The 22,409-nt window shown below is 49.7% G+C and overlaps 1 protein-coding gene across 1 annotated transcript in view; it reads left to right on the top strand.

The window, feature by feature from the left end:
* LOC311244323 (protein kinase C and casein kinase substrate in neurons protein 1-like) overlaps positions 1-22,409 on the top strand; it is a 94,390-nt gene that overhangs the window by 25,812 nt on the left and 46,169 nt on the right. The window contains exon 2 of the mRNA XM_084333779.1: positions 20,394-20,520. Within this exon, the coding sequence (XP_084189905.1) occupies positions 20,461-20,520 (60 nt within the window). The 5' untranslated portion in view covers positions 20,394-20,460. The remainder of the gene's footprint in view (positions 1-20,393; positions 20,521-22,409) is intronic.

The following is a 22,409-nucleotide window of genomic DNA, read 5'->3' as shown; positions in this document are numbered from 1 at the left end:
GTCCGAAAAGACAGGCACTCTGGATGTACCGAGAGAGCACAGAGCTCACCTACGCGTTTAGCGGAAGTGACAGCCAGAAGGAACGCGGTCCTGAAGGACAGCTGTCCCAACGGCGCCCGCTCGAGCGGCTCAAACGGGGCCAAGGACAACCGACCGAGGACCAATTGAAGATCCCAAGTCGGAGCCAAGGAGCGTTGCACCGGCTTAACGCGTCGAGCGCCAAGCAGGAAACGCTTCACAAGAGGGTGGCTGAACAAGACATCCCCTCAAACCCCTCATGATAGGAGGATATAGCTGCTGCATATACCCTCACCGTCGAAGCCGACAGTCTATCAAGGAGAGACTGGAGGTAACTAAGGACAGCAACCAGGGGGCAGGAGACTGAGTCCTGGCCCCCCGCCTTACACCACACTTGGAACATACGTCATCTGCCCGCGTAAGCGCGACAGTGGAGGGAGCATGCGCATTCCAGATGGTAACACCATCAGGATCAAGAACCTGCGCCCCTCAACGTACCCGTCCCAACAACTGACCTAACAGATGTATGGGGAAGAATCCCTGGCGGCACGGCATCGGTCCCAGACCTGCCTGGCCATGTCCAGACGCAATCCTCACCCGTCAGGATGAGGGCCGCCCCGCGACAGTACACCTGCACCCACATTCTCCCTGCCGGGGATGTGGGGAGCCCTTAGGCCGCGCAGATGGAGGACGCCCATAGCCAGCCGCCCGCCGCCTGGTGCAGACAGGGGGAGCGTACTCCTCCCTGTCTGTCGATACACGACACTGACGTCGTATCGTCCGTCCTGATCAACACCATTTGTGGACCAGAAGGACCGCTTTCAACACCAACACATTGAACGTAGCGCAGACCGGGCAGCATGGTTTGCCAGCTGCCCCCTACTGCGTTGGCCCGACGCATCACCAGCGAGGGAGGCGTCGGTGAAAACGCGACGTGAGACAGCGCCGTAACCGTCCTAGGACGGAACCTCCCGAGCGTGTTGACAACACGCTCTGAGATGGATGCCCATAGCCCTCCAACCGTTGACTGGGAAGAGGAATACTCTACATCCAGTCTACAGCAACCCCAGGCTGGTAGAGACCTGCCTGGTACGAGACCTGACGATCCACCTTGACCGCGAAGGACCAGAACGTCATCAGGGCAGAACACTCCGTAACCCCGGATGACGCAGAGGCCCCAGTGCGGCCTCCACGCACTTGGTGAAGATGCGGGGAGCCAGAGAAAACCGAACGGCAGCCTCTGGTACTCATACGCTAACCCTGCAAATGAAGCGTAGGTAAGCCCTAGGATGGAAGATCGGGGATGCGCATACGCATCCTACAGGTCTATGGAGGAGAACCAGACCCCCACCTGACAGTGTTCAACAGGTAGGAGACGATCCAAAAAATGCTGAACCTTCCCATGGGACAGGTCCAGCCTGGGTCTTACACCCCTCCCTCCCGACTTCTCGGGCAGAGAACACCGGGAGGAGAACGCCACGACGATGGCTTGCTTCGTCCACAGAGATTGGATCTCGTCGACCAGAGCTGTCCCTGCTGGAGACCCCGACAACAGGGTCTGTACCAAACCTGAAAACGGGTGGGGTTGTGTAAACACAAGTCCCCGCCTCACCATTCTCTCCATCTACCTCGACATATGGTACTGCCGTAGTTATATGTGACGACACTCCCAACGCACCCGCCGTCACGTGGCGCAGGTCCGCCAGGAACTGTAGATAGTTGGCCCGGTCCCCCCCGCTGTGCGAAGACAACCCTGGAATCGTGCGAGGAGCGCGTTCCGTGTCGGAACACCTGACCCTGACACCACCCACGAGGCAATCGCACCCAAGGGGGAACCCCGACAGAAAAGGGCCTGTCTGATACGGGGGGCTTCCGATCAAAAAAGCCCCCCCACTGAACACCCCTCCAGAACATGCTGAAGGAGTTGTTCTGCAGCCGGACATGCAAGGTGTAAGGCCCCCATGGGTTCCTACACACCGTAGCCCTGCAGTGATATCACTACCACCCCAAACCATGTGAGCTGCGACCACTTGCCAATATTCCAGGAGTGGGAGCACCAACATGATACCTGGCCTGGCGAAGGCGAGGCCGGGGAAGCCCGCACTGTGTGCCTCAAAAGGTTTCGAGCCCCCCTGCTGACAACACTTAAGTTGACAGACGTAACACCAGGCTCAACCAACACAGTTCAAGGTGTGGGAGCCGCTTGACAGCACAACATTCTCACGGACAGACCCAGGCTCAGCCATCAACTGGGTGTCAGCCCCTGTCTCCATGAGAAGCGAAGAATGGGGCCGCATACGCTTCAAGAAGGTTCGCGGCCCGCAGCCAAAGGAACACACCCAGAGCCCCGCTTCTGAGGGTAACAGAAAGCGGACTGAGCGGGGAGCGGGCTGCTCGCGGCAAAATGACGACGGAGTGGTTTACCAACACCGAAATCACCCAAAATGGCCGATCCCTCGGCCGCCAAGACTGTCGGCCTCGCGATACCCTGTCGATTCTCCAACCAGGGCACCACTGGCGGGGGAAACATGGCCGCCTGTCGAGGGCCCCGTCATCGCCGCTGACGAGGCCGTGCTCTCTCTTCTTCTGGCTGCGCGGTGTGAGGCGGTGTAGGGCCTAGGACAATACCGCCCGCGCTCCAGCAGAAGACCAAAATCCCCTGCGGAGAGGGGAACCCTGAGCGGTTATAGCTTGCGGCTGGGTCAAAGCTAATAACGTCAACAACCTCGCGCGATGTGTCGACGTCGGCTGGCCCCAAGGCCCCTCCACCAGACACAATTTTTTTTTTTATAGAAAAAACACCAATTCGAACACAGTTCTAATCGTTGCCAATTCCATACCGTGGCGGTACAAGCCTTAACAGCCCACCAGCCACTCGCCAGGCCGACCCATGGTGTCGGCCGGGCGGGGCATTGTTTCAATATATCAAAAACAAAGGACTGACGTTAACATGGAGCACCAGTGGTGATTGCAAACAGCACCCTCCACTGTGGTGTGGACCATGAAAAGGTTAAATGAATAAAAGAGCTAAACCACAAAAACTGTAGAATGAGCAAACCCATACACACAAAGTTTAAGGGGAGACGGACCAGACCCGTCTTCATTCAAAATATTCACAACAGAACACCAGCCCTAGTTTAGCCCATTTACCAAAAAAGGTAAACAAAGCCCCCCCCCCGCACTACTCCCCCAGTATACCGATTGACCGTCAGTATGAATGGTTTGAGAGGAGAGAAAGCTGTAGCAAGACAGACCTTCTCATAGCAGAGTGACAAAATGAAACAATAGCCCCCTACACAGGGCCGCCCCAGGAGATGGGGGGCCTCGCGTCTAAAAACGCACAGGGCCTCACATTTCTCCCAAGCGGCCCTGCCCTTATACTACTGCAGCCTAACGCCAGGCAATGTGGAACCCAAGACAACAATTGCCTGTGCACAGACACGCAACATGTTTACCATGTCGGCTGGACCCATAGCCCCACTACCCGACGCCAACCCAGATGGGAACACCGTTCAACAAACCCCGCCGGAACACAAGGTAATACCTGGCTAGAACCTAGCCACGACCTACCCCGTTGTCAACCCATTTACCCGAAAAAGGTAAATAGAACTCAAAACCCCACAACAGCTACCGACTGACCTTCATTGATGAACCGGGCAAGAGGCGGGAGAGTGACAACATCTCACGGCGGAGACATTAAAACAGCATAGCAATTAGCAGTAGTGATAGCATGCGGCAGTAGCGATAGCATGTTAGCATAGCTTTAGATGTTTTAGCAGCACGCCCAAGACAGCTTGGAAACCGTTCCCTGCAGAGAACGTTCACCAAACCATCTTGCCCCTGGCGCCAACACACAACAAGGTTGTGTTAACAACACAAACCAGCATTACTAACACTAATACCCATGCCTGAAGACACAGGGCCTACCTGAGTACAAGCTGGCCCGACAGCCAGCCTTGTACAGCTGAACCTCGATGTGCAGTCATCAAACGAGGAACATCACAGGCCCGTCGTGTCGCCGAAAACATGCGTCGAAGATGCCAGGGGCCAGCAACCTCCGGTAAGCTTCCAACATTATTAATCTTCCTTAATCTTTTCATTCCGCTAGCTCGTATGGTGCACGCATCCAATACGCTGGGACGAAAATAGAGGAAGGGTGTTTCATGACCAGGGTCATGGTTATATGGGCGGGCCACCATAAGGGGCGGGGCCCCATACAGGTGGGGTGCATGTGTTTTTGTTCGTGGGAGATACATTAGGTATCACAGGAGATAGGAGTATCTCGTAAGGCTCAGAGCGGGACGCGATGCAATACGAAATATAACTGGCCCCCGTATGTCCAAACCCCTCCCACCCCCTCCAAATGTACAGTTTCCTCCCCATCCATTGTATGTATATTTTCTGTTAGGATCTCTGTTTAACAGTACTGTATATTTGCATATCTTGTATGTCACAAATGTACCCCCCTGAAATAAGTGTATCCGTTATCACGAGAAAACGGACTTTGTTTTCTCGAGATAACGAGATAAATGTATTTGTTATCACGAGAAAACGGACTTCGTTATGTCGAGATAACGACATAATAAGTAGTTATCACGAGAAAACGGACTTTGTTTTCTCGTGATAACGAGAAAATTATCCCGTTATCACGAGAAAACAAATTAAATTAACTCGTTATCACGGGAAAACAAATTAAATTAACTCGTTATCACGGGAAAACGGAGTAAATAAAATGTATGAATGTACGGCCTCTTAGGGCTTCCGTAATAAGGAACCTAGCCTGGGTTAATAAGGAACCTACCCTGGATTACCACCAAAGATGTTTGCCATAAATTAAATCCACACTTTTCACACACTAAGTCCACACTAAGCCAATGCTAGTGCCAATGTTAGTGAATTTCCACACCTGTTTTAATATAAATTATATCAATAATGAACATACTTCATTGAGAATATTGCTGTCTGCTCTGTGTGAACATTCAGATTATCATCGGTACCGAAATAAACCTTTATAAACATACTCTTGACTTGACTGTACTCTTGACCTTTGTGGAAAATCCTTTCTTTACTAAAAGTAACAGGAGAAATTCCACCACACAGCGCATGCATAGACGCTGGTCTAAATGGAAATAATTGTTTGTATTTTTTAACCAATGTATCAAGTTCAAGTTTCAAGTTTTGTTTTATTTGTCACGTATAAAGTACATGTACATTACAGTGAAATGCTTGGTTTTGTATGTATCTGTTGACATTCTGTGTTGTACGTCATTTACCAGTGACTTCAAAAAGGCAAGAAAAAATACGACATGTATGACAGATCCTTGGATACAAACTTTTTTTTTAGCAGGAAGTTTGTAGTAGTCAGTCACAAAAGCCTGTTTATTTTACGTCACATCGATGAAGCAGATTGTTTGTCATTATGTTGCCGTATAATGAAAAATACATAAAGCGTTGTGCTGCGTTGCCATCAGCATCAAGGCCATTTACCGTTCTACCTGCTCCACAGAAGGCATTGTGTTGAATAATGTACAACTGAACGTCAGCCTTGTATGGATTGTGCCTACACATGCACTCACACACACATATATACACAAACACACACACACACACACACACATATACACACACATATATACACAAACACACACACACATACACTCACACACATATATACACAAACACACACACACACACACTCACAGATACAAAAACACACACACATACACACAAACACACACACACACATCTCTCTTAGCTGTCCATCGTGTTCGATGATGACGCTTGCTCCAGGGATGGGGAGAGGGGGGGGTGGGGGGGGGGGGTTAGCGACGCTGCCGCTGGTGCCACTTCTCGTGGGCGTTGAGTCCGATCCTTGAGCCGCACACCCGTCCACAGATGGCGCAAGGGAAGCCAGATACCTGGGGGATGCCAGCCGCCCGCTGGTGTCGTTGCGTGCGCCTCTCAGATCTTCGGTCTTGGTTCGTTTGGTGTATTTGGGAAACTGCAGTGGCACAAGTGACTTGCCAGGCTGATCTGTCGAGTGCCAGAGTTTCAAGCTGCGTGATGTTTGCACACTTTAGGAGGTCCCTGGTGTAGTCCTTAAAGCGTCTCTTTTGGCCTCCAGCAGCCCGCTTTGCTCCTCTCAGTTGGCCATAGAGGACTTGGCGGGGCAGGCGGTGGTCAGGCATACGTATGGTGTGCCCTATCCAACGAAGATGTTTTTTGGCCACAGCTGCGGCCATACAGATTGAGTTGGTGTTGTTGAGGATGTCTGTGTGGGGGACTCGATCTTCCCAGGTCAGGCCGAGGATCCTTTGGAGGCAACGGATGTGGAAAGCGTCCAGGTTGGTGATGTGCCGGCGGTATGGGGTCCAGGATTCTGCTCCATAGAGCAGAGTGGAGAGACATACTGCGTTGTAAACGGCAACCTTGGTGCTGATCTTCAGGTTTCGGTTTTCAAAAACCCTGCTGCGTAGGCGTCCAAAGGATGATGCCGCTTTATTGATACGTGTGTGTATCTCCGCGTCAAGGGAGCAGCATGAGGACAGAGTGGAGCCGAGGTAGGTGAAATGATCCACTGTTTTGAGTGGAACACCGTTTATGTGAAAACTGGGAGGTGTAGAGGTTCGGGAAGTGAGTTGGGACATGACTTCGGTTTTTTGTATGTTGACCTGGAGACCGAAGGATTGGTACAGGCTGGATATGGTGTCGAGAGCATGCTGCATAGACTCTGGACTGTGAGCTAAGATGGCACAGTCATCAGCGTACTGTAGCTCACATACTTGGCAGGATTTTGTCTTTGTGTGTGCCTGGAGCCGGCGGATGTTGAAGAGGCTACCATCAAGGCGGTATTCCACATGGACACCGTCTTCATGTCCCATGGCTCGGCGGAAGAGGCAGGTGACGGCAGAGAGGAGGAGATTAAAGAGCACCGGAGCCAAGACACAGCCCTGCTTCACCCCAACATTAACCTTAAAGGATTCTGACTGGAGTTCACCCGTCTGGACTCTGGCTTGCATCCCGTCATGCAGCTGCTGAAGGATGGAGAGAAACTTGGGTGGTACCCCAAGTTTGTTGAGGTGTTTCCAGAGCAGCTCACGGCTGATGGTGTCGAAGGCTTTGCTTAGGTCTATGAAGGCTATGTAAAGATCCTTGCGATGCTCTCTGCTCTTCTCTAGCAGCTGCCTCAGGACAAAAACCATGTCGGTGGTGGATCTGGTCTTCCGAAAGCCACATTGAGTTTCCGGAAGCGCAGCTTCAGAGATGTTTTCCACCAGCCTGTTCAGCATGATCTTCGCCAGCACTTTCCCTGCGATGGAGAGGAGAGAGATTCCTCGGCTGTTTCCGCAGACTGCTCTGTCCCCTTTCTGCTTGTAGATGACCACAATGTTTGCATCCTTCCAGTCCTGTGGGAGGGTCTCATGTTCCCAGATGTTGCAGATCAGGAGGTGCAGACGGCGCGTGAGGAGGTACCCTCCGTGTTTGAAAACCTCTGCTGGGATGCCATCGGGTCCAGGGCTTTTATTGTTCTTTAGACCCGCAATGGCTTGACTGGTCTCAGAGAAGTGTGGTGGGGTGTCCAGGTGCATGACTGGTGGCATGTCTGGGAGATTATCCAGGATATGTGGGTCAGTGGGGTTGGTGTGATTGAGTAAAGACTCAAAGTGGTTTGCCCAGCGGGTGAGAATCTCATGTCGGTCCTTAAAGAGTTTAGAACCGTCGACTGATCGAACTGGAGCAGTCGCCCGCTTCCTGGGGCCATGCAGTGCTTTGATGGCATCGTAAAAGCCCTGGATGTTGTGGCAGTCTGCCAGGCTTTGGATTTCCTTCGCCTTCTGTATCCACCAGGCATCCTCCATAGTCCGGAGGGCTCGCTGGGTTGCTGTTCTTGCTGCAGCAAAGGCAGCTTTCAGGGTGGGAGAACCAGGGCAGGACAGGAGGGCTTTGTGGGCTTCATGCTTGGTTTTTAGCAGGGACTGTATCTTGGCTGAGTTACAATCAAACCAGTCCTGGTGTCGTTTCCTCGTCTGGCCAAGTGCCTCAGAGGCTGCGCTGTGGATAGCCTGGCGCAGAGCTGGCCAGTCAGCTGATTCCTCCGGGATCTTATTGAGGTTTTCAGCAAGGAGCTGTCGGAGGTGGTTTTTTGAGGTGGGGGTGTTCAGTGCTGCAGATACATACACACACACACACACATACACACACAGATACACACATACACACAAACACACACACACATACATACACACATACACACATACACACACAGATACACACACACACGTATACACACATACTGTATATAGACAAACACACACACATACACACACACACAAACACGTATACATATACATACTGTACATACACCAAAACACACGGACACATATAGATATGTGCATGACCACACACACACACGCAAGCACACACACACACACACACACACACACACACACACACACACACACACACACACACACACACACACACACACACAATGATTGGAATTCATTCCACACAGAGCGGTGGAGTGCCTTTCAGTGCTTTGAAAGGAAGCGTTCCTTCGACGAGTGTCGCGGAGCGGAGCCATTATTGATCTCTCCCTCTGCGCGTTCTTAATACAAATAACATCGGTGCAGTCGCAGTGCACTGTGTTTGTTCAGTTCCTGCAAGTGTTTTCAAATAAATCGCTCTCGACAACAAAGGAGAGTGGACCGATAATAACGAGACACTGCGGTCTAAATATGATGTGAATAATGACGACGCAACGTTCCCGGTTCGATTCCCGCTCCTCCCGGGCAGCGTGTTTCGATGTGTCCTTGAGCAAGACGTAATAACCCCTAATTGTTCCCGATGTGCAGGTTGGCACCTTGCATGGTCACCTCCGCCATTGGTGTGTGAATGGGTGAATGTGAGGAACAAAATTGTAAAGCGTTTTGGATAAAAGCTGTATAAATGTACCACTATTTACCATTTACCATTTTATGTGCTTGTGTTGTACATGCCTCGGGAGCAGGGAGGTGGCGCTGATGAAGAGATCGCTGAGAGGAGAGAGAGAGAGAGAGCGGTATTAGTCATGTGAACTGAATGGATTAGGTTTCAATTAGAGCTCAATACAGCGTCAACCAATCTGTGCTGTTCTATCCTCAGTGGTAAAGTATCGACCGGCCGTCAAAGAAATAGATATAAATAGTCTCAGAAGCTGGAGGCGTTCCAGGAGCCACTATTATTTTGTGGACAGCGGAAGGGCCTTGCGAACGTAATTGGTGGTTTAATCACATCATTAAAGGGCATCTAGAGCTGTGTAACCTCTTCCACATTGATGGGAACGACTAGGATTGATTTGCCGTTTGTTTTTGCAAATGTGTCGGTTGCTTAGGTTGCACGTCATGTGGCGTTCCAAGGGCACTATCAAGACGTGTGTGTGTGTGTGTGTGTGTGTGTGTGTGTGTGTGTGTGTGTGTGTGTGTGTGTGTGTGTGTGTGTGTGTGTGTGTGCGTGCGTGCGTGTGTGCGTGTGCGTGCGTGCGTGCGTGCGTGCGTGCGTGCGTGCGTGTGTGTGTGTGTGTGAGAGAGAGACAGAGAGACAGAGAGAGAGAGAGAGAGAGAGAGAGAGAGAGAGAGAGAGAGAGACAGAGAGAGACAGAGAGAAACAGAGACAGAGAGAGACAGAGAGAGACAGAAAGGGAGAGGGAGAGAGAGACAGAGAGAGAGAGAGAGAGAGAGAGAGAGAGACAGACAGAGAGAGAGAGATAGAGACAGAAAGGGAGAGAGAGAGACAGACAGAGAGACAGAGAGAGAGAGAGAGAGAGAGAGAGAGAGAGAGAGAGAGAGAGAGAGAGAGAGAGAGAGAGACATGTCGGTTGCTTAGGTTGCACGTCATGTGGCGTTCCAAGGGCACTATCAAGACTGTGTGTGTGTGTGTGTGTGTGTGTGTGTGTGTGTGTGTGTGTGTGTCGTGCGTGTGTGTGTGTGTGTGTGTGTGCGTGCGTGCGTGCGTGTGTGTGTGTGTGTGTGAGAGAGAGACAGAGAGACAGAGAGAGAGAGAGAGAGAGAGAGAGAGAGAGAGAGAGAGAGAGAGAGAGAGAGAGAGAGAGAGAGAGAGAGAGAGAGACAGAGAGAGACAGAGAGAGACAGAGAGAGACAGAAAGGGAGAGGGAGAGAGAGAGACAGAGAAAGAGAGAGAGACAGACAGAGAGAGAGAGATAGAGACAGAAAGGGAGAGAGAGAGAGACAGACAGAGAGACAGAGAGAGAGAGAGGAGAGAGAGAGAGAGAGAGAGAGAGAGAGGAGAGAGAGAGAGAGAGAGAGAGAGAGAGAGAGAGAGAGAGAGAGAGAGACATGTCGGTTGCTTAGGTTGCACATCATGTGGCGTTCCAAGGGCACTATCAAGACTGTGTGTGTGTGTGTGTGTGTGTGTGTGTGTGTGTGTGTGTGTGTGTGTGTGTGTGTGTGTGTGTGTGTGTGTGTGTGTGTGTGTGTGTGTGTGTGTGTGTGTGTGTGTGTGGTGTGTGTGTGTGTGTGTGTGTGTGTGTGTGTGAGAGAGAGACAGAGAGACAGAGAGAGAGAGAGAGAGGAGAGAGAGACAGAGAGAGGACAGAGAGAGACAGAGAGAGACAGAGACAGAGAGAGACAGAGAGAGACAGAAAGGGAGAGGGAGAGAGAGACAGAGAGAGAGAGAGACAGACAGAGAGAGAGAGATAGAGACAGAAAGGGAGAGAGAGAGACAGACAGAGAGACAGAGAGAGAGAGAGAGAGAGAGAGAGAGAGAGAGAGAGGAGAGAGAGAGGAGAGAGAGAGAGAGAGAGAGAGAGAGAGAGAGAGAGAGAGAGAGAGGAGGAGAGACCTTGTATCCGCGCTGTACTCGTTTGACCGTACGAGCGTGTGCGTCCATGACATTCACAAAGGCAGCGTGAGCGCCACGTCACGCTGTGAGGATTCGGGGTCAGAGCTCCACGACGACAGCGATGCCGTGGTCCCTGTGGCGACTTTGCTCTCTTTTCTGGGACACCTGAAGCCTACGATGCGCCTCTCATCTCCCACAGGACGGCGGAGCAGTGTGCAGGACGAGGAAGGACAAGGACACTATTTATATCTCTTTATCAGAGAGACGGTTCAAACTGAGGGTTTCCTCGTGGTACTGGGTCGCTGAGGAAAATAGCAACACGCTGCACTGCCACAGTTGTTCCAGGATGCAGTAGACAGGCATGTTGTTAGGTCTGTCGGAGGGAATCATTAGCTGGTCAATAGTTGGTTAATTTAGGTTAATTATTAGGTTAATACAGGAGATTGGCTTAGGAAGACCCAACGGGACGACCCAGATTCACATCGATATTTATACACAACCAGGTGGGAGGGGGTGATTTAAAGATAGGAGGATAGGAAGATGAGACAGGGGGGGGGGGGGGGGGGGGGGGGGGTGGAAGACAAAGGAGGGGGCGGGGGAGGGTGACTAGAAGGAGGGGGGTGAGACAGGAAGGTAGGATAGGGGTGGGAAAGGTAGTCAAGGTAGAACGGTATCGATTAGTGGGGCAGGGGGGAACACAAACAAACAAACACTCACCTTAACACTCACTTTAGAGACTTTAAACACTTTAACACTACATCATGTTTATATATTTATGCATACGTTCACTCGTTATCCCTTGGTGAATATAAGTATAATTTCAGAGTGATACGGGATCATTCATGGGAAGCGAGTAATAGGGTGCAACGTGAATCAAGTTTTCAAGTTTCTTTAATAGTTGTCATACAGAAGTACAGAATACTTTCATACAAAATGCTTCTTACTGTTACGCTCCAGAGACTGTGCTAGACAAGATAGTATCAAATAACATAGTATAGCATGTAATTTAGAAGAAGAAAATGAGGTCACAGTGTTCGGTATAGACATATGTACAATGTTCTGAGTTACCATATAATATACAATACTATGCAGTGTACTAATGTACAGTACTATATAGTGCAAAGCAGAAATGGGATGAGGTACAATTTAGGTACAATTTACAGTAAGGTGTACGAGTTGTAGTGCAATCCTTCATCAATAAATATAAAGTGTGGGGAGTGGGTGCTACAGTGTGTTTGTTTAAAGTGGGTGTGTGCTATAAAGTGTGTGGAGTGGGTGCTACAGTGTGTTTGTTTAAAGTGAGTGTGTGCGTGTGGATGTGTGTGCTATGTGCGTTTGGTGGTTGTTGTTGTGTAGTGTTCATTGTTCGTTTAGCAGCCTGATGGCCTGGGGATAGAAGCTTCTTCTGAGTCTTTCTGTGCTCGCCTTGAGACTCCGGTATCGCTTGCCTGACCGCAGCGGTTCAAAGAGGCAGTTGTTCGGGTGACTGGAGTCTTTAATGATTCTCTTAGCCTTGCCCTTGCAACGCTTGTTGTAAATGTTCTGGAGGGTGGGGAGCCCCCCTCCAATTGTGCGTTCGGCTGAACGTGTCACTCTTTGTAGTCTGCTTCGGTCTTGTGCAGTGCTATTCCCAAACCAGGAGGTGATGTTGCCAGTCAAGATGCTCTCTATTGTATCGTACTATAAGCGTTGGTGTTTCTTGCCTGGACACGCTACTATTTCCAAATCAAATGTATATAATAGGTATTGTGTTTCATCATGAATGCATGAAAGGGGGGGGGGGTCATTTCTGATGCTTTGATTGCCAGTAACAGCATTCGTATTGAACACTAAAAACACTGATCAGCTGGATCGGTATCAAAACATTGTTGGATCAAGCTGAAATTGATGTCAGATAGTCCTTACCTGTGTTCGGTGGTATTCCAAAAAGAATGTTCCAATTGTCTGATCGCGATTTCCAGTATTGGTGTGGTGTCCGTCTGGTCCCGGACATAATTTGGCACAACTTATGGATAGAGAGTGCCAGATGCGTTTGGAAGTGCTCGGATGAAGCGTCTTACTCAGCTCCGTGTAAATATAGCACCCGGTGATATTTTAGTGTAACACAGAGTTAGATATAAGGTTTCAAAGGGTGGGCGACACTGCCATCTGGCAGGATGCGGCCGGTGTTGCACTTTGGCGATCTCAAAATCTCTTCCTATGGCAACACCAAGGTCAATGGATGAGTAATGAATAAAAATAGCGAATAAAAGAAAAAACGACCAAAACCGGAGATATCTCGGGTCTGGCAATTAAAGAGTTAAGAGGTAAAGAGATTTGCACTACATACAGGGGTGTAAAAAGTACCCAGAAATTATACTTAAGTGAAAATATGGGTACAGTCTCAAAATCTTACTCAGGTAAAAGTCAGAGTATCTGGCTGAAACACACTTGAGTAAAACTCAACGTTTCTACTTTTAAATGTACTTAAGTACTAAAAAGTAAAGATTGATCCCCGCTTTCTAGTCTTGCACAAGGACTCATATTGTATAAAGTAAATTTTCCATTGATGGGGATTTGATTGACTTTTTAAATAAAGTGCGGCTGCAGGATTAATAACGTTAGCGTTAGTTCGGCCAGAGAAACAAATATACGAATTAAAATAGTTGAGGGTGGCTGGGTGGCGCAGCGGACATTGCGCTCGTCACCAACGCAAGAGACACCGGGTTCGAATCCGGCTGTCGGCGTTGCCTCCTGCTTGGGCCGGTCGTCATACTAACTCAATTGGCAGAGTTAGCGGGTGGAAGTCGATGGGTGGTAATCTGGACATTGTGGACAGCGACTCCTACAGGTCGGTTGGGGGACACCTGCACAGCAGAGACAGGAAATGGCGGGGGTAGTGTGAGCCTCCCACACGTTACCCCTCGCCAATGAGAGTCCGCGCTGGCAGGTGAAACGATGTGACAGGATGCCTCCTCGTGTATCGGAGGGGACACGTGATGCAAGGCTTCTATCGTCGCTACAACCAACCAGTGGGGGGCATATGCGAGCAACGTTCAAGACAGGGGAGGGAAGAATTGGCACAGCGAAATTGGGATGAGAGAAAAAATTTAAAAAGAGGAGAAAAAGTGGATAAAAAATATAAATAGTTGGACCTGCGAGATTTGTACTTTGTACTTTGTAGGTCTGCATTTTAAATGTAAGGAGTAAAAAGTATGTTTTTTTTCTATGAAATGCAATTGAGTATACAAACCTAATAATACTCAAGTAAAGTACAAATCCCCAAAAACAGTTCTTATATTGTAACAAAGTACAATTACTCAAGTACATTACACCCCTGGCTACATCCATACCTCATTCGCCGTCGACTAAAGATGCACTTCTTCAACCATTATCTGAATTTTTTTTAAAAAACAATAAAAAAAAAAATCTAACCCTAACTAACCGTACTGTCATGCACTTGTCCTAATAAACTAACCTACACTGTAGCACTCAACACTTTGATGAACATTGTTGCTCAGCTGATAGAGTTGTGCCCTTCCTGATGGCTTGTCGTACAGAACTTGTAAGTCGCTTTGGATAAAAGCGTCAGCTAAATGACTAAATGTAAAATGTAAAAAATGTAATTTAGCATTTTGCATCTTGACTTTTTAAAGTTTTTGTACCTCATTGTCTTCATTTTTACTTCATTGTACTTAGGTTGTACTTTAGTTTGTATATTGTATATTTTGTATAGTGTTGGGACTTATTCCTCTTTTACTTCCTTTTTTTTTACTGTAAAAAAAGCACATTCTCAGGGGCTCAAGCATTTCACTGTACTTTATACGTGACAAATAAAAGCAACTTGAAACTTGAACTTGAGTTTCTACCACAGTCTCATATTAGCTATGATCCACTTATACTACGTTGTCATTTTATTTCTATACTGTTTGGATGTGTGTGGGTACTTTAATTAACCCTTTCACTACCACACTACCAAAGAGTTAACCCTTTCACTGCGACAATACAGAAGGTTAACCCTTTCACTGCCACATGACAAAGGGTTAACCCTTTCACAACCACACTACAGAAGGGTAACCCTTTCACTACCACACTACAGACGGTTAACCTTCTGTAGTTTGGTAGTGAAAGATTAACCTTCTGTAGTGTGGTAGTGAAAGGTTAACTGTCTGTAGTGTGGTAGTGAAAGGTTAACCTTCTGTAGTGTGGTAGTGAAAGGTTAACTGTCTGTAGTGTGGTAGTGAAAGGTTAACTGTCTGTAGTGTGGTAGTGAAAGGTTAACTGTCTGTAGTGTGGTAGTGAAAGGTTAACCGTCTGTAGTGTGGTAGTGAAAGGTTAACGTAAGGTTATGTATATAACCAAGTTCTATGAATTCTGGTGACGCTCAGCGTCAGTCTGCACTGACTTCACTTCGTGCACGTGCACTGAATAAAAAATTCCACAATGTACCTTTACATACCAACATTCGTCTGGCCACACCCCTATCCGCTTACCTTCATAAGCAGGTGTGTGGTCACCTACTCGCCTCCTTCCCAAACTTTCACCACAAGGCGGCAAGGGCCACAGCGCCGTCCTGACGCTGAGCGTCACCAGAATTCATAGAACTTGGTTATATACATAACCTTACGTTCTATTTCATTCTGGCCTCCGCTCAGCGTCAGTCTGCACAAGAGGAGCTGAGCGGAAGCCAGAAGCTCGACAAATGTACCCCGCTGAGGCCCCCCACAACCATCAGACCGGGAAGGACCGAGCCCCCCGACCCTCCCTAATGGAGGGATACCCTCCCTATTGGAGGACGGGAGGGAGACGGATCCGACCGTGCGAAGAGGAACTCAAGCAACTCAACGCACAGGGTGAGCAGATCGTGGCTTGACCGCACGACTACGCACACGCACAACCCGCATGCCACCAGGGAACGAACGGAAGGAACAACCCTCATTACTGCCCCCAAAATCACGGGGTCAAGAGCAAACTCAACCCCGTGGCAAGGCCGTAGCGGCGGAGCGCGAAGGAAGACCCAGACCCACTGAAGGGACTGGATCCCCTGGAAAAAGGGGGGCCCGGAGAGGTCAATGACGCCAGGCATCAAGACCCCACCAGGCGGTCACTTAGTGACACCGCCCCTCACATCGCCAGCGTATTCGGACAGGGCCCCTCAAAGAGCGGGCCCTTTCCCCCCAATAGTACACCGCCTGGCACACTGACCCTGCAACACAGGCAGTCAGCATGGCCGTAAAGCATTCAAAAGGTTAACCAACGGAAGCAGGCAGCGCACCGGGGAAACCAGGCAGCAGGCTGTAGACCCGAGCCTGGAGCACTGCGGACGAGACAGGCGCCAAAGGGGTCAACTGAAAACAGCCCCCCCGGTGGAAGGGGCGTATGCTGGCGTTGTTGCGCACCATGACAAAAGAAGACTGACACGATTGGCAGACGTCATGAACGTGCAGGGGCACACTCAACCGGGTAACCCGGGAGTTGACTCTGCTCCAACACAACAGGGAATCAACCACCCTCTTGGTACCACATACGGTGGTTGTTCCTATAACCCCTCAAGAAAAAAGGGGTTATCCCAGGCCTACGGTTTCAACGAAACATTACTTCGGACCGGGCCCGGCGGCTCGGGAAGCACACAGGGTTACCAGAGGAGGTCCAGAAGACCACCCCAACAGCCCCCTCTTCGCCATGCGTGAGAGAGGAGCGAAAGAAAGGAGAACCAGCCCCTTATAATAGTGCCAGGTACAACGTGTACCCAACAAAGGGTCTCCATAACGCCTAACCCTGTGACACCCGGGCCGACCCGGCATTTTTCCCCCCGAAAAAAGCACAAGTCCCTCAGGGTACCAGAACAGCAGATCTGCATCCCCGGCGGACAACGGGTTAACTGACCTGGACCAGCGCGACCAGAACCAGTCCTGTGCCCTAACCACGCCGATATGCCCACTCCAGGAGAGGGGGCAGGTATGCGTGTTGATCTAAAACATGAAAAGAGGGCGCCACCCAGACGGTCCTATTTATACAGCACTCAGTGGCCTACCCCAAGGGCGTGAGACCCCTCTACCTATGTTCTGATCTATTCCGTTAACATCCCCCAGATATGAACGAGAATCCGTCGAGACCCAGTAACAGGCTCTCGGAAGAGGAAAAAATCCCCCATCCCAGTTGCCCTATAAAAACGCTGTTTTAATAACAAGCAACCAAGGCGTACTAGCCTCCCGCATGATTCTTAACAGAAACACCCCGAGCCAGCACTATGTATGCATCGGGACCCAAAACATATCAATGGACAGTCTAACCAGACCCCACATTGATCCTTCAAGGCGCCTGGGAGAACGACAAGAAGGTTGTCGTGCTTCATATTCTCCACTCTTTTTTATTAAAAAAGAAAGAAACACAGACTGACATGAATCCCACGTGACGCAGCCGAGGGTAAATTTTTTTTACATTTTTACATCCCGCCACCCTCACCACAGAGGAGAGACGGAACTCCTCAGAAAGACTTCCCACGTGAGCCATAGATTGAAAAGTCATGGTAACATTGAGTCATGTGACCAACCGACTCAAGTTACACGTATATCGAGCGTAGTAGAACAGTAAGTTCCTACGCTCTGCCCCGACAACTTGACAACAACAGATCCTACATACGGGTCTAAACTCACGGAAGCCTTCGTCCAATAGAAACGTGCCTAGTGACGTTTGCTATGACGGTGGGAAACCCAAGACTCAATCGCCTGTGATAGGTGCGGAGTCTGGGAAACCCCCCCCCCGTGCCAAGCTGCCTAACAGCTTGACCCTGACCGAATGAAAAGAGAGTCCCAGAAACCCCCTGACCAATCAGAAGAGGGAAGGAGGGGTTTATCCGGTACCCCCTCGCAAGCCCAACCCTTGCATATGACAACAACAACAGCCATATGATACCTTCAGTAGCAATGCCAATGAATAGCGCAAGCTAATTCAATGCACGCTAGCCAAAGATACATCTGTGAACAGGGTTTATAGCAAGGCCAAGTTGTGTATGTGTGAACCCGACACCCATATCTATGTTGTAAGACACAGAAAATCTGATAGAGAGAGAGAGCGGCTGAGCCGTGATACGTTTTCATACGAGCATTACTGCAAACCAACACAATAGTGTTGCAGCTCAATATCACTGTTTAAGCAACAGAGCACACAACTAACCTCTACCTTTATGTGAAGATTCAGGTCGAGGCAGAAAAACCCTTTTTCAACCGAGTGTAGGCTGCAGGCCTTGCTTAAGCTCTAACATGAAAGTAACGTCTAGCCCTCCTATCAAACCCATACTAGCGAAAGATTCACACGTTGCATCCCCATCATATGTTTGGTGAATAAACACACAGTTTGTTAACAAAAAATACAGTCCCTCCTTGGGAGGGACTCTTTATTTTTCAACAAAATCATAGTGGGGAAGGGAACAGGGGGGGACCACAGAGGGAAAAAGTCAATGAACTTAGCGACGCCTGCCACGAGCCGCTCTGGGCTTTCCACCCCGTGGAGCCCCGGAGGGACGGTAAACGATCGGCGGCTGGTCTCGACGATCCCTACCCTCACCTCCGGGCGTAGATGGGCCGGCTGCAGTGGCGGAGGCGCCCTCTCTCCTCCTGGCCTTCTTCGCCGAAGGTCCAGCAGTGGTGGTGGTAGCAGCGGCGGCCACGGCGGAGGAATCTCGACGACGCGGCGGCCGTCTGACTCCACCGGCAACATCGGGCGGGGGGAAATGAGGCTGGAGCACGGAGCGCTCCTCCTGCATCTCCCTGCAGGTTGAGGTCATCAGCTGCAGTGCCGACCCGAATAGTCCAGCCTCGGAGAGGGGTGCCGTCAGAAGTGGAGTCCTCTTCTTCTTTGGCACACGTGCCTGCTCCAGCCAAAGGTGGCGCTGGATCAGAGTGGCCAGGGCGCGCACTTTCCCAGCGGCTATAGCCTGCGGCTGAATCAGATGCAGGATGGCTCCTGCCGACTGGGCGAGCTGATCATGTTGTAAATCAGTCAGCTCCGTGCCCCCCGTCAATATCCCGGACATGAATCTCGCCAGCTGCGCGATGTTGGAAGTGGCAGCTAGAGATTGTGTCCCGGAGATAAATGACTGGTCACTCCAAAACGCCAACCGCCTCGCTGATTTCCCTTGGGGAACCGGCTTCCGTAACGGCTCCCACACCACCTCAGGACAAAGGAGCGCCGCCATCGGCCTATCAAGCCATGGCACGCCCTCCTTCATGCCGTCTACCAAACCCACCACCCGTGTGACTTGCACGTAGGCGGGAGTAAGGCCCATGATGTGGGAGACCACCTCTCCCTGACGGACGTAGGCCGCCATTGAAGGGAAAAATGGGTAGACAACATCCACCCCTCTCACCGGGCGACATTGCCATAGATGACCTATGAGATCGTCAGGGACAGGAACAGGCAGTGGCTGCGGCAGCGGCACGCCGTTTGCGACTGCCGCCGCCGTCATGAGCTCGGGGAATAAAGCATGCAGTTCCCCCTGCATACTTTCCCCCTCCAAGCCCGCGTCCCTCACATGCAGCAGACTACTGGTTAAGGAGCCACATTCTGATGTGGCTGATAGCAGGGCATCCCGCCGCCGAGTCGGAGGTTCTAACCCAACATCTGCGGACGAGGAACCCCAAGGAGACATCTCACCCCCCTCCAGTGTTACCTGGACGGGCGGGAGACATGTCTCCACCGGGCCTTCAAACAAGAACCCGTCCGCCTCTATCATGTAGTCCTCTGTTTCCATCGGCCATGTAGAGACAGACGCATCCTCATCCGGCTCCAGCAACTCACCAAAACCAGGCCGTTCGCGTCTGCAAGCCACCATCTTGCAACGGGAGCAAGCTGACGCAAAAAGTTTGCGTCTCAAATCCCCCGCAGCCAAAGGCGCCAGCCGCCCAACAGCGGACGACTCCCCGGAAGCAGAGGAACCAGAGCCGGAACCAGGCCATTGCACAGGAGACGGCACTGGTGAACCAGCTCCTTGGAGAGGCAAACTACCCATCGGACGCCTACCGGGCGTGGCTGCCGACCACGAGAGAGGCCTCAACCCCGCTCCAAGACGCACGCCAGAGGCGGCAATGGAGAACCGTTGGTGAAGAGTGGCGTTGCGAGCGCGACCCTCCGAGGTAGACATTATGACTTAGCTTTTTTCTTTTGAAATATATGAGAGAAGAAAAAAGCAAGAAAAAATGTAAACACGTATCAACTTTCTTCAACTAACAACCTCGTCAAGTGTGGGTATCTACCGAAGGCACTTCCTTGTGGTGAAAGTGAAGAAGGAGGCGAGTAGGTGACCACACACCTGCTTATGAAGGTAAGCGGATAGGGGTGTGGCCAGACGAATGTTGGTATGTAAAGGTACATTGTGGAATTTTTTATTCAGTGCACGTGCACGAAGTGAAGTCAGTGCAGACTGACGCTGAGCGGAGGCCAGAATGAAATAGAACCTTCTGTAGTGTGGTTGTGAAAGGGTTAACCCTTTGGTAGTGTGATAGTGAAAGGGTTAAATTAATGTGTGTCCTCCTCTTCTCTCTCTCTCTCTGCTTCAGTGCATGAGGAGCCCAGCTGTGCTGCAGACACGTTCAGTCCTTAGCGTGCTTTGCTACATCCAGGAAAATGTCCGTCTCCTACGATGAACCTGCGGGTGCAGACGACACCATGGACAGCTTCTGGGAGGTGGAGTAACACCCCACGTGCACTCACACACACATATACAAACACAAATATACACACAAATATACACAAACACACACACACACATGCACAAACACACACACATGTACACTCACACACATATACACAAACACAAACGCACAAACACACACACACACACACATACACATGCACAACTCACTGTTATGCACCCCAGTAGGGGGACGCAACACAAGGCCACAGACAGGGTAGGTGAGGGTGCTGTGACACAAAACCACAGAAACAATTTGCAAAATAATTGTATTTATTTCACAAAATCAAAACACAGCAACACAGAGAGCAAGGAGGACTTCCTAGTGGCACCAAATAAAATACAAAAGGAAATGAAAACCCACCCTCCCCTTTACAGGCGCTGAACGCCAAAAAGTACAGGTGGTGATGCTCACTCTAAAGCTGGTGTCTTTAACACTTTGATGACCGTTCGGCGCCGTCTAATATGGTGCTAGAGGACCAAGGTTTGTTGACAAACCGATGTGTCTTTGTAGAGCTATATCTATACTTTATAGTATTGCTATCTGTCCATTCTCATTGTCACTTGAGTTCATAAAGAGTCCATTCAAAATGGCTTAAAGAAAAAAAAATCCATCAATAGGTTGTCATTTTATAGCGCCGTGAATATAAGCTTTATCGCAGATTTCGTCTCATATATTTTCTGGAAAGCTACTTATAGAGCTAAAGGCTACTAACGTTATATTCAACGGCATTTCTGTTGTATATATTCTAATGAAATAACGCAAACTGTTTATGAACTGGACTATCCCATAGCATCTATGGATGAAAGGGGGGCGGCGGGGAACATCGATTAGTATTATTGATTATCAATAGAGTGTCCGTGGAAGTAGCCACATTCACTGATCGAATGCTTGCGTCTCACAACAATGTCTAATCCGGCTGTAATTTAGGTGAATAAGGTCTTACCATCAGCCCGTGGGATACCCTACAGCATTTCCCTGTTATCGACCGGCATCTGGTAGATCGATATGTCCATTGGTTGATGATAAATCCCCTTATTCCATGGTGAGATCTGCGATTCGAAACGTGATACACGGTTCATGATGTTCGCTTGGGATTAGAGTAATATGATACTCTGTTGGAGGGTAAAAAAAAAGAAATCCATTCGCCCACAATGATACTGCAGTGGAGCGATGGCGCCCCTAAGAGGATCTGGCCGGTATTGCATGTTGCCGATTCCACAGAGTCGGGTAGATCTGCAGAGTCGATCGGCGATCTTGATCCGGTTATTAATATGGAATAAAACAATAACAACTTGCCACGGCTATATACGTGGCTCTGGTCCACAACGCATGGATTCTAAACACGTATTAACTTGTGGCTGGTCCCCATTGTGTTAACATCAGGTCACCTATGTGATGCAAAATGTAGACCCAGGGTATCTTCCTGTCCTCAATGTCCCTGTGTGCGAAACAAAAGATTAATACACAAGAAAAGTAGTCACCATAGGCTGGGTGAACAAGGGAACCAATATACAAAGGGTTAATACAGAAATGTACAACAAACTATAATGACCAGAGCTTTTACCAGCTTTACCAAATGTACCATGAACCGCTAAAGATATTTCCTATACTAACAAGAACCAGACCTTTTACCAGCTCTACCAAATGTACCTCAAGAACCAGAGCTTTTACCTCTGAAGAGCCACTGCTCTATATCCCCAAGAACCAGAGATTTTACCTCTGAAGAGCCACTGCTCTATATCCCCAAGAACCAGAGCTTTTACCTCTGAAGAGCCACTGCTCTATATCCCCAAGAACCAGAGCTTTTACCTCTGAAGAGCCACTGCTCTATATCCCCAAGAACCAGAGCTTTTACCTCTGAAGAGTCACTGCTCTATA

The sequence above is a fragment of the Notolepis coatsorum genome (assembly GCF_963971535.1).
Source record: "Notolepis coatsorum genome assembly, chromosome: 17".
NCBI lineage: Eukaryota > Metazoa > Chordata > Actinopteri > Aulopiformes > Paralepididae > Notolepis > Notolepis coatsorum.
Note: the sequence above shows the minus strand (reverse complement) of the source record. Positions and strands in the feature narration are given on the sequence as shown.